The following is a 12623-nucleotide window of genomic DNA, read 5'->3' on the forward strand; positions in this document are numbered from 1 at the left end:
GTTGACATGATATTGATTATTACCAACACGTCATAGTCATCTGTCACTCACCCCATTTATAGTAAAGTCGCGAAACAAACAAAACCTTTTTCAAACTTTTTCTGCTGCGGAATTTTTCTCAGTAAACCAGCAGGTAGGTAAAAGGGCATTGAGTTCTAACCGGCACAGTTCACATGTAAAAGCCGAGCTAGAGAAAGAAGACACAGACAAAGACAGTGTGGGTCAAAGGAGACTCTCTCTGAACTGTCAGACTGTGACTGTCAGTTTTAACCACCCAGTGGTTTGCCATGATTCTTCTAATTCTATGAAGCAGTTAAGATCCACACAGATATTTAAAGACACTGGAATTCGTCTCTATTTGCTTACTACTATATAACAACACAAACAAAAGACACGCCTGAAGTTTTATTGTATCATAAAAATAAATCAATATATAAGAATTAAAACTATTCACATAGCTAAATAAATAACTGTGTCCAACTCATTGTCTTATATGCAAATCAAAGAGGTGTATCTGGAGGAGGCAGCCTCACTTTCAGACACATGTCAGCACTACACTAAATGAGAAGTGATGACATAAACTTTCTTTGAAATGACATGCTTCATTCTTTATGTCCTCTGACAACTCCTCCTTAAGTACAGACGTGGTGTCTCACAATTCACAAGTGTAGGTTTACAGTACATACTGTCATCATGTTGTACATTTAAAGAGTCGTGTGTATTGGCAGCATATTTTACAGTATGGATCAGCAGTTAAACTGGTCAATATCAAAAACAGGTTCATTCATGTGAAGTAAGATCTAAAAAGTGCCAAAGTTGATGTCGAGTTTAAAATATTTTGTCTCAAAGAACTATGGAGTCACCTCTTTAATTTATGTAGATAAACAACTCTGTTCATTTTTGTGTGGAAATCAGCAGAAACTGCAGCGAGAGACTATCAATCTTTTGTTGCATACCAGTCGTCTTTCCTGCCTGTGGGTGTGTTTACCTCCTGTTACCTTGTGTGTGCGTATGTGTGAGTGTATCAGGTGTCCATTCATAAGTCACCTCCTCACATCTACCTGCTCAGACTCTCTCCAGATCTCCTCTCACATACATTTGGACTGCTTGTTTACCGGACTGATATCAGGATACTGCCCGACCATGAGTCGTGGTTTGCGGCCCACGCTTTTCATACTGCTGGTGATTGTGGTGAGTACTTTTAGGATTTCCTTCAGCAGCTTCCCAAGACGACCATTTCAATGTTCGACACTTTTGAATACATTGCGCAGACAGCTGATGTTTAACAAGTGAAATTTTGGATGACTTCTGCCTTCATGGGCTTCTGTTTGGTTCTGTGTGAAACCAAACACAAACCGGTTGCTATAGCAACCCACTTGGCATAGGGGCTTTGTGTGCTTTTGTTTCACCTGAATGATTCTAGATTTCTTTTCATATTTCCTTTCATATTTTGAGACATGTTTGAAAGAACAGCAGTCTGTGTAGAATGTGTATAAAACATATACTAACATGTTTGTAAACAACATAAATCTAAAACTTATGACAAATATTCTACAGTTATAGTTGTTAGTTATTTTAACTTTCCCTTGCAAAGTACAATTGAGATACATTTAGGGGTTGCGTGTAACTGTATAATAATAATAGCAATAATAGCAACAAGAACCGTTTTGTTGGTTTTCTCGAATTAGAATTCTTACAACTGAATGTTTTAGTTAACATGGCCAAATTCTGTCGGCGGTAAAATGCACAATGCTTCTGTCATACAGCAGAGTAGGATGTTCTCCTCCTGTCTGAGGGGTTTTCCTCCATTAAGATATGAACTGAGAACAGAATGAGCCTCACTTTGGGGCGTGCAAGGGCAGGATTTTTTTTTCGTGTCTTTTTTCCATACAGCAGGCGTTATCATGAGGTTGGAAGCTAACCTGTCATTAGGAATCCAAATGGAACCCTCGGGTGAAATAGCTGTTTTGACTAGACAATCTGGTAGACAATGTGAGAGCTGTGGACTTTAAATGATTCCACCCCTGAGATGAATGTCAGGTCAACAGGGTCAGGAGGGGCCTTTGGAGTTCGTAAGTTAAGTACATTTTTTGAGCACCGCCGTCATTCTAGCATGTGATGGACCCATGACTCATGCAGAGTTTGCCTTCTTTTGTCAACAGCTCTGCCACACCTTCAGTTTTCTTCACATGCCTCCTGGTTGCCCAACGGGCCTGCACACGAGGTTGAAAAATGAAGGCTTAGCTAAATATCCCAGGCAGGGCAGGGCGTGCCAGTGTCTGTACGCAAAACCTGAAATCCACCCAGCGACAGTCACAGGGAGATTAGGGTGTCACACCCACGTGAGAAGCAGAACGTTGCTTCTGAATGGCTGTGAACCCTCTCACATCACATTTAATAGTTTAAACGCAACACAGTGGTGATAAAACACCCACACACTCTATTCTAGTACGGACCTCGCAAGGTGGGGGCGCCCCAATATTTGAGAAGGACTGCCTTAATGGGAGGGCAGGAGTTGAGCCCAGCTAACCTGAAGAGAAGTGGGGAACAACAGACGACACAGGTCTCATACAGACAACTATCCAAACTCACCCATACTTCTGAATCATCAACTGACAGCTCGGTAGTGGGAGGAGTTTACACTGGTGTTGTGACATATATTATTTTAAATTACATCACACTGTTTATCTAAAATGATTCTGAATACTATAGATAAGTGTAAGTAAGACATCAAATGCAGATTTATATATATAAAAAAAAAGCTCCACTGGGCCTCCGTTGGTTTATCATCTCTTAAAGCCCTCCAACAAACTAGAAAGAAACTGCTATTCTACTCTACTATTCGACATGGACACCTACAGTATTGGAAAAAGAGACCACAGGCACTGTCATGAATGCATTCAATTTCTGCATTTCAGCTGCAATCTGTTTCGACATTTGAGTTTGATTCTGGCGGACATCTAGTCAGAAGAAAAAGGGAATGGATTCCACCACCGAAGGTCTTGGCAGAAAATGAGGACCACACGAAGCAATTTGTTGCCAAGGTGAGTTGTCCCTGTCTCCACTCTGGTAACTACACAGAGAGATTCACAACTTTGGAAAGAGTTTTCAGACTCAGTCATTCTCTCGAAAGAAGCAAAGAGCATCAAATCAGTTTTTGTACTTTCATGCTTCCATTTCCAGTGCTGCCAGCCATGCTGAATTTTCAAGTTTGAGCAAGTAAATGCATATTTTAACAAACTACTTCCTCTCTGTTTCAGATTCATTCCGATTTCGATAATGGACACGGAAATATTGACTACTTCCTTGAAGGAATCGGTGCAAACCAATATCCCTTCAATGTTTTTACTGTTGATAAAAAATCCGGCAAGATCTGGGTGACCAAAAAACTGGACAGGGAAGAGTATGCCATGTACAATGTAAGCGATTCAAAGCATGTGGAACTATGTTTGCTAAGAGACATGGAGCCCTCATTGACCTCTTTCTCATTCAATTCAGCTCTCCGGTGTCGCCAAGTACACCAACGGAGTAGAGGCAGAGCGGAACATCGACATACGCTTCAAGGTTGGGGATAAGAATGACAACTCACCCGTGTTCCCCCTAAACCCTCAGCCTGGACACGTGAAAGAGCTGAGTGCTCCAGGTTTGTCTATTCACACATTGACTGCAGGAGACACAGTCCACACTCTTGTCTCTCCTCATACCCATTGTTGTACTGGCGAAGTCGTAAGCAAGATAGGAGTCGGCATATTTTCACGTCTTTGCTTGGGTGTGCTTACTTGTCGATTTGTCATCTGCTGTGAGTTTAATAGCTAGTCCTCTCATAAACTCGTCCATGCTAGTGGTGAAAATTTGTCCCTGCGTCCTGTTTACATTTTTTAACAGCCCTCTTGTGGTGGTGTTTTTCAAGCTGCGCGGTAGTAAAATTAGCTCCATCTGCTGGGTGCAACTCAATCATGAAAAGTGTTCACCTTAGCCCCGCCCCACCCCCGCTGGGGCGGGGCCCCCAGTAGGGGGCGTGCCTCCAGTTTGTTAAGGAGAACCAAATGGAAGTCACAAGCCAGTGAACTCACTGAAGAATAACTGAGGCTTTGAATTGGCCAAATGCTTCAGTTTGATCAATTGCTCACCATAAGTTTCTCCTCCTCTTCTGCAGAGTTGAAGATTATTTGTCTTTGTGATTTAGAAATAAAGAGATTAAAGGTTTCCGGTTCATGAATCAACATTAAATATGTGGCTGAAAAAAGGCTGCTCTAGCAATAATGCCTCTACTAAAACATGAGACCATGAAAACACTGCTCGTGATAAACCCAGCTCTCATTCTCACGATGATGTGAACAACAAGTGCAATGAATTAAAAGGCATTCATTCTACTTACAGGAACACCAGTGATGAATTTTGCGGCCACTGATCTGGATGAACCGGGGAATCCCAACTCTCAGATCAAATACACCATTGTCAAACAGACTCCATCTGACAACATGTTCTCCATCACCAATGACGGAACAATCATCGTTGTGAATCCAATGCTAGACAGAGAGGTATGTACAGGTGGAAAGACAGGTGAGCCCAGGAATCTGTGTCACGGTGCCCTAAACTCTTTTGTCTGTTTCAGAAAACAGATCAGTACACTCTGGTCGTGAAAGGCGAAGACCTTAATGGCAACGGAGGAAACGTTGGAACTGGAACTGTTGTCATCAAAGTTGATGATGTGAATGACAATCTTCCTACTCTGGAAAAGGAAAACGTAAGGAGAAAACCATGGATGCTACACACTATTATGTGCACTATTAGAAGACAAAGATGAATAAAGTTAAAAACTTAAACAGACCAACAACGATTACATTAAACATTCATTTAGAAATGTTGTTTTGAGTTAGTCTTACCTTGAAGGGTTTTCTTGACACTGTCATTTTACCTATATTTATCAATACTGCAGGTAAAAAAAAGTGTTTCATTATGAAAATAAAGCGTTATTCCTCTCCCAATTTGGTAACAAATGATTCGCCCAAGATCTTTAGGAGACACAAAAGAAAGTCAGCAAAATTCTATCCAGTTGGTTAATCAAAAGTCAGTTGTCAAATGTGCAATATTTTCAAATTGCTGCGTCGCTGTGGTTTATACAGCTGTTTCACTTTTGCAAATGTACTGGCATGAAAAAATCAGTAATAAGAGAGGAGATAACAAACATCACGAAGAAAATCCGTCATTATCTGTATGAAGCAAAATGGAGGTGATTTGATCCATAAAAACGTGAAATTCGTTTAATAGATGTGTTTACACTTCCCATATAGTCACACACACACTTATCTACAGCAAATAACTTATTTCAACAATGTTTCCCAGAGATATGGATCTTGCATTTGCATGTGTACTAAATACCAATGGGAATAATGTTTTTGATCCGCAGTACGAGGGCAGCATTGAGGAGAATGTGGAGGGCATAGAGGTGATGAGACTGAAAGCATCGGACCTGGATGTGACGGAAACGGAAAACTGGGACGCAGTATATGAGATTGTGAAAGGCAACGAGGCGAAATACTTCAGCATCAAGACAGACCCCAAGACCAATGAGGGAATTCTGATGCTTGACAAGGTAGTGTGTGACGGATTAAACTCTGACATAGTTGACTTCAAAGTTACAGAACGTGTGTTTGAACATGATCTATGTTTTGCCTAGATCACCAACATGTGTTTGGTGATCTAGGCAAAAGTTGACTGTGAAAACTGTTAAAGGTTAAACAAAGCATAAAGTTAGTATAGATTTGATATCATGCTTTATTAAACTTGAACGTACTGTATTTCAGATTATCACCCCAATATTCACCCTTATTTTTTTGTTTAATTTTCATGGCTGTTAAGATAAACAATACTTGAAAAATGATTGCATTTTGACTAATGTGTGTTCTTGTTCCAGGCTGTGAATTATGAGGACATTAAAGACCTTGATCTTGGAATCACTGTGAAAAACAAAGCTCCTCCACACAGTGGTCCAGGTTCTTCTGCCACTAGTTTAAGTTTTGGTGGAGGGGGAGGAGGAGGAGGCGGAGGAGGCGGAGGAGGCGGGGGAGGCGGGGGAGGCGGGGGAGGCGGAGGAAGCGCGGGAGGTGGAAGTGGTGGAGGGGGTGGAGGAACTGGGACTGGTGGGGGATCAGGTGGAAGCTCGAGTACAACCAGCTATAAGACCTATCCTGTTAAAATCAAAGTCAAGAACCAGCCAGAAGGCCCTGCCTTTGACCCAAAAGTCAAAGCTATTCCAATCTCAGAAGGAGACACCTCTCTCAGCATTAAGGATGTGATCGGCAGCTACCCCGCCATAGACCAGGACACAGGAAAACCAGCTGAGAATGTTCGGTGAGAGAACCCGCCAGACCTCGGAGCTCCAATGAATTTCATATGACTAACAAGACTTCCCTGCTTCAGATATGCAAAAGGTTTTGACCCGGATAACTGGCTCTATATTGATCCAGTGACAGCAGAGATCAAACTGAACAAGAAGCCTGACAGAGAATCGCCTTTTCTTGTCAATGGGACCTACTATGCCAAGGTCCTCTGCATTTCTGACGGTACGCTCATCCCTTCTCTCTTACAGCTGACTCATTGCAAACTGGTAAAATGAAGACAATTAAATATGTGTGAAACAAATGTGAAATAAGAGGTGCTGACCAAGTGAATTGGTTTTGGTTGGCTAGACAACATGCCTTCTATTCACTGTGCCAAAGCAAAGACAAGGAATCCCTATGACTTTCGAATCCCTTACATGCTTAGGGCCACTGTCCCAACTAAATCAAAAGTAAATTGAAGGCTAAAATGTCCTCTATTCTTTTTCCCCGAAGACATGCCTTCCAAAACGGCCACTGGCACTGTGGGCATCCAGGTGGAGGACTTCAACGACCACTGTCCCACCCTCACAAGTCAATACCAAACGATGTGCACCGACAAATACGCCGTGTTTGTTAGTGCAAAGGATGAAGATTCGTTCCCCAATGGACCTCCCTTCCAGTTTTCAATCATTCCTGAAGGCACGGAGGGCAAATGGCAGGTGGAGCATTACAATGGTGAGAGAACTAGAATAAAACTGGGCTGGTATGGCGTTAGGACCGTCACTATTAATAGCATTATAAAATACTTTTGGCGTTGGCACATTATAAATTGAAATAAGTGAAGATTTTTTTTTTTAATTTGACAGAAAGGGATGTTTGTTTCTGTATTGATTTAACTATACCTTTTTCTGACCTGGGTAGACACTGCTGCCATTCTTCGAGCCCGAGAGTCCTTGTGGCCGAGGTTGTACAAAGTGCAGTTTTTGATCAAAGACGGGCAAGGAGAGGCATGTCCAGAGCCTCAGACGGTGGAAGTTATTGTGTGTACCTGTGAGGACGGGGTGATGTGCGGAAAGCGAGGGGGCAATGGCCGGCCCAACAAGGATATTGCCTTAGGACCTGCTGGCATTGGGCTTCTTTTGCTGGGACTGCTGCTCCTACTGCGTAAGTACTTTGGTAAACATGTTTGCAAACCAAGCCTCTAACATGACAATGAAAAAAAAAAAATCAAATTCCTGGACTACATCGAAGATAAAAACTGAACCATAATTGCCTCATCCCTACAGTTCTCCCATTGTTGTTGCTGTTCTGCCTTTGCGGAGGCGCTGGTGGTCAAGCAGGCAAATTTGCCGAGATGCCATTTGACAGTAAAGCACATCTCGTCAACTACCGGACTGAAGGACAAGGAGAGAATACGGTCGGTCATTGAAAAAAAAAATGAAAGAAAAAGATTGTCAAAGAAACGCGATAACGCTAACCCTCATAAACCTGTGCAATTCTAGGAGGTGCCTCTGCTCAACATGCCGCTGCAAGGGGAAGATATGCCCTATGTGGAAAAGGGAGACATTGGCAAAGCCATGACAGGAATGGCTCACCAGAGGTCTATAGTTTCCATGGACAGTGGGATGAACGGTGGCGGATATGTTGATGGCTTTGTGAGAAAAGAAACATGGGGAGCAATGAACGAAGGTTGGGGCAATGAGCACCGCTCTGAGTTTGAAAACCAGGAGTTAAGAGGAGGAGGTGCAACCATCTACGATGGCATGGCTCTGCCACACCACGTCCTTGGACAATATTACACACAGGTGAGGTTATTATTTTTTTCAGCTATACATCGAGAGTGAGAAAATAAAGACGGTACATTAAAGGGGGAAAAAAGTACACTTGAATTTCATTGAGCATGATAAAATATTCAGCCTAAGTTTCTTCTGTTCAACAGAAACTCAGCAGTGAAAATGACGCCGTGAAGGACAGTTTCTTGGTATATGACTACGAAGGTCAAGGCTCGCCTGTTGGCTCGGTGGGATGCTGCAGTCTACTGGAGTCTGATAATGACCTGCAATTTCTGGACGACCTTGGGCCAAAGTTCAAGACCCTGGCTGAAGTTTGTGGTGGCAAACCTATACCGTCAACGCCAGCACCCAGACCACCGTCCATCTCACATACATTAGTATCAAATGTGTCAACGGCCGCACCCTTACCTTCCCCACCCAAGCCAGTTGTGTCCACTACAGAGACTGTGGTCAAAGAGATATCCAATCGTTCTCAGGCAGTAAAGGAAACCTCAGCCTCGGTGAGAGAGGGAATGGCTGCGGTGAAAACAGGGGCAGCAAACAAAGGCCAAATGTTTGTCCTGCAGCAGCAACAGCCTGTCTATTACGCCACTACCCCTGTCGTGCAACCAGTGCAGTATGTAGTTCAGCCTCAGGTGCCCACCACCGTGATGCTCGCGAAGGCACCAGCCACAAATCTTCAGAACATGGTTTTGGTGAATGGCGCACAGCCTGCACCGGCCCAGGGCATGGTTCTTGTCAATGGAGTGCAGCCTGCACCAGCCCAGGGCATGGTTCTTGTCAATGGGGCACAGACTGGAGCCACGCCAGGCATGGTTTTGGTCAACGGAGCACAAACTGGGGCTGCCCAAGGCATGGTAGTGCAGGGGCATTCTGTTATGTCTGTTGGACAAGCCAAGGGCCCTGGAATGATGCTGGAGGGTAGTGGGCTTCGGGCTAGCAGTGGTAACTTGATTCAAGCTGGAAATCAAGCAGCTGCCCAGACCATGATGGTTGTGGAAGGCAAGGTCCCTGCTGGGTCACTGAAAGTTCTGCGAGGCAACCAAGCGACCGTTGTTCAAGGGGGCTCACTCCAACCAGTTGGAGTTTCAGGATCCCAACGAGTGATGGTGGTTGAAGGTTCAACCGGCAGCGGAGGAAGGCTAATCCAAGGGTCAGGAGGATTTTCTCAAAAAAGTAAAGCCTCTGGATCCCAGATAAATTTCCAAAATAATGGCAGCATGTCATCCGGATCACAAGGCAATGTTGTCAACTTGTCTGGCAGCACAGTGACAACCTCCCCTTCTTACCAGAAGGTGGTGGTAAAGGAGACATTTACTGAACTCTAATGACTATGCTCACAACCTCTATGGAAAAAGCTTTAATGGGAGTGCCACGTGTGTGCCAGTTTCATGGTGGAGGGTGTGCTGCAGGAATGAAACTACATGTGACTGCTTGTTGAGTTTGTCTCCTTCAAGATAGTGTTTTTATGTGCACAGATATTTCCCTTGTTCTCTTTTTTTTGTTTTGTTTTTTACACAGTTAACAAACCCTTAACCACATTTTTTTTATTGTTGCAAGATAATTTCAAGGATTGTCATAGTTCCACCGGTATTTTTGCCTGTAATGCAACCTGATGTGACATAGCAACACAAGGGCCTGTTTTAGGGTGTTTTATTGCAATTACATCTGCGTTGTGTGAACGTACCTGAACAGTGAGCAGTGTGTGAAAACTGGCTTTGGGTTCGAGGACCACAGCAATGAATGTATTCTTACAATGTGTCTGCTATCACCCAGATGAATGTGTGTGCTTGCTCAGACTTCAGGTGATCTTCCAGAAGCTCCCTCCACAATACGTTTTTGAAGTGACCTCCTGTTGATTTGCTACGTATTCCATGAGAGTTAGGCAGAGCCTAGAAGATAGAAAGGAGGAAAAATGTATGACCGTTCAATGTAAATATGATGTGATGAAATGAATGGCAGAATGTCACCTTTCAGTTTGCCCACAGTGAGGAGGGTGTATCACAGATAGTGCTGAGTGAAAAGTGGTTTTTGTATTTCTTCGATCGAACAAACAATAAATGAACTGGAATCTAAAATGTTTTGTGCATTTTTCAGCCACTAGCCTGTTGAAAATGCCTTTCTGTCATTATGAGACACCAAAAAGCAATGCAAAGCAATGTTTCCTCTGTTGCTTTGTCCACTTTCCAAAACACAAATTTAAGTTAAAATCACTTATATCAAATTGTATTGACAGGAGGTTAGACAGCCTAAACAATTTACAACAACAATTTGGATTATTCCCAATGTGCCCCGAACTAATAAATCAATTCATGAACTTCCCCAGAAGGGACATAACCTGGAATCAGAAATTCTGAATTGTTATGATTGCATTGTTATACAAGTCTTGTAACTGGTTGCTGCAAAAACACCAAGTGCACCAAGAGGCACTGTTGATCCAACTCTACCTCACCTGGAACACTGTCCAACAAATTAAAAATAAGATCTGAAAATGTGATGACAAGTTTAAAGGCCAGGTCAACGTCAGTCAGATTTCTGACTGACTTGTTTGTCTTCACCATTTGCCCACGAGGGATCGCTCAGTGGGCAAACAGGTTTTGTAAAATGGCTACAACAAGATGTCAAAACCAAAAAGATTTTATTTACACCATTACCTTTTTCTGACTTACAGAAGTCTTTCTGATGTGAACGATAATTCCTCAATTATAGTCGGACACAACAAAAAAAACAAGGCAAAATACCAAAAATTCTAAGATAAATTTTCTTTCAGAAAAACAGCCAGAGATCAACAGTGGTTAGGACAGGTGCAAGAGACCAAGTACATTTCTGACATGATAAGAGAAGTGCAAATACAGCCCCTTTCTGAGTTCAGGTAACTGCTGCTGGGTTAACATGCTTACATGACAGCTCAGAAAACTGAATCATTGCCACAGTCAAGCTGCAGTCACACTTGCAGAAATGTATGTAAACAGCTGAGTCCAACTAGGGGAGAGAAACTGTAACACACCTTGCTACCTGCGTGGAACAAGCTCTGTAAGAAGTTGAGCTATGCAAAATATACATTTTTACCAACACGACTAAAGTTGATGACCTCAACAGACCTTTGTTGACAAACCAATCCCCACTAGATTCAGTGTCACCTTGACGGTGAACTACAGCATAAAAGAACAAGTCTGCTGGAAATAACATATCTCTCTGGGAAGATCTGGGAAAACTGCAGGAATAAGCTGCTGTGCCATATGAAGCTGTGACTTAAAAAAAACATTGTATTTATTCATCTGAACCAACCCAGGTGGATGTCTGGAAATTTGCAGTAAATGTCAACTAGCACCTCAGCAAATGGTGCTAGTTAGTTTGCAAATGCAAACTCTGATGACAGCATGACATACTATGTTTTCAAGGCAGAGCATGGGCCTCTTATTCAGTGACAGGCGGACTAAGCTGCTCTGAATGCCACACAGAAGAGCAGCAGTGATCAGACATCTATAGTGTCTTGCTCTTGAGTTTCTGGAGACCAGTTTGTTGGCTTCACTGTAATTACAGGGTGTGGTCCCCCGCAGCTTTAATAAATCTGTCACTCTAATGTACATGGTTTATGAGAATCTGTCTGACATGATGAATTTTTATTCATGTCATAGCAGTATTATAATTGTTTGCTAGAAAGAAAAAATAAATATTTGCTCTACGTAATCCAAATGAAAACGTATTCACAGAAATCTCATCTTCAAGTTAGTGCTGTATATTTTGAGTCACGATTCCAAACTGCGTTTTCATTTTCCTCTTTCCTCAGGACTGTGCATTCTGTGGCATAATTAAAACGAAAAAGGAAAAACACATTAAAAAAAATAGCAAGTGATTCCCAAAATTCAATGGCAGAATAAAAGCAGCATTTTTGACTGAAAAATCCATAATTGAATCTGTATCATAATTTTATTCCTTTAGTCGCACATTTTATAACTAAACAAAAAAGAAACCTTTGCATTTTTGTTTTCATTCAAAAAATGTTCATAACTCACAAGTGACAAGTAATAAACTTATTTTGAGGCTGTAGTACCTTACATGTATGCAGAGTAAAGGTTCACTCCATGGTCTGCCAATAGCATGAACATAGAAATAGAGTGATCTGCGCCCTCATTTAACTTCATATTACATACAAAATGCATGACGCCCCTTAAGATCAGATCCTGACAGCATGACTTAAATAAATAATATTTTAAATCACTCACCTGAAACAAATTTGCTTGGCTTGATCAAACAAACCAGCTCTGGCTCAGAGTGGTCAGTGACATTCTGAGTGACTCCCGCACTTAATGTCAAACCAGTAACATGCCGCTAACTGTGCCGCTTCGGATTGCGATTCACTTTTCACACGAAAAAGTAAAAAAAGCTTCATTCTGAGTACTTGTCTTACTACTTTTTCATTGTCAAATTAGACCATACAGATTGAATGTCAGGTATTATTTGGCACCGCATCATTTGAAAATGAAGTCTTCAACATTAATTATGT

The 12623-nt window shown here is 42.2% G+C and overlaps 1 protein-coding gene across 1 annotated transcript; it reads left to right on the forward strand.

Moving 5' to 3' along the window:
• The first annotated feature begins 1041 nt into the window (after positions 1–1041).
• Positions 1042–10200, forward strand: LOC128752866 (desmoglein-2.1-like). Its single transcript, XM_053854558.1, has 14 exons — positions 1042–1191; positions 2919–3044; positions 3261–3419; positions 3499–3643; positions 4381–4541; positions 4616–4747; positions 5411–5596; positions 5918–6354; positions 6424–6566; positions 6837–7058; positions 7245–7487; positions 7610–7740; positions 7826–8128; positions 8263–10200. The coding sequence occupies exons 1-14, from the start codon at positions 1144–1146 to the stop codon at positions 9442–9444; spliced, it is 3618 nt and encodes a 1205-aa protein (XP_053710533.1). The 5' UTR covers positions 1042–1143; the 3' UTR covers positions 9445–10200.
• Positions 10201–12623: the final 2423 nt, after the last annotated feature.

This window comes from Synchiropus splendidus, chromosome 1 (genome assembly GCF_027744825.2).
Source record: "Synchiropus splendidus isolate RoL2022-P1 chromosome 1, RoL_Sspl_1.0, whole genome shotgun sequence".
Taxonomy (NCBI): domain Eukaryota; kingdom Metazoa; phylum Chordata; class Actinopteri; order Syngnathiformes; family Callionymidae; genus Synchiropus; species Synchiropus splendidus.

Bases quoted from the DNA above. Each gene is read 5' to 3' on its own strand.
- LOC128752866 (XM_053854558.1), top strand. From the start codon at position 1,144: ATGAGTCGTGGTTTGCGGCCCACGCTTTTCATACTGCTGGTGATTGTG. The intron at 3,045-3,260 runs GTGAGTTGTCCC...TCTCTGTTTCAG, and splicing joins CGAAGCAATTTGTTGCCAAG to ATTCATTCCGATTTCGATAA. The intron at 5,597-5,917 runs GTAGTGTGTGAC...TTCTTGTTCCAG, and splicing joins GAATTCTGATGCTTGACAAG to GCTGTGAATTATGAGGACAT.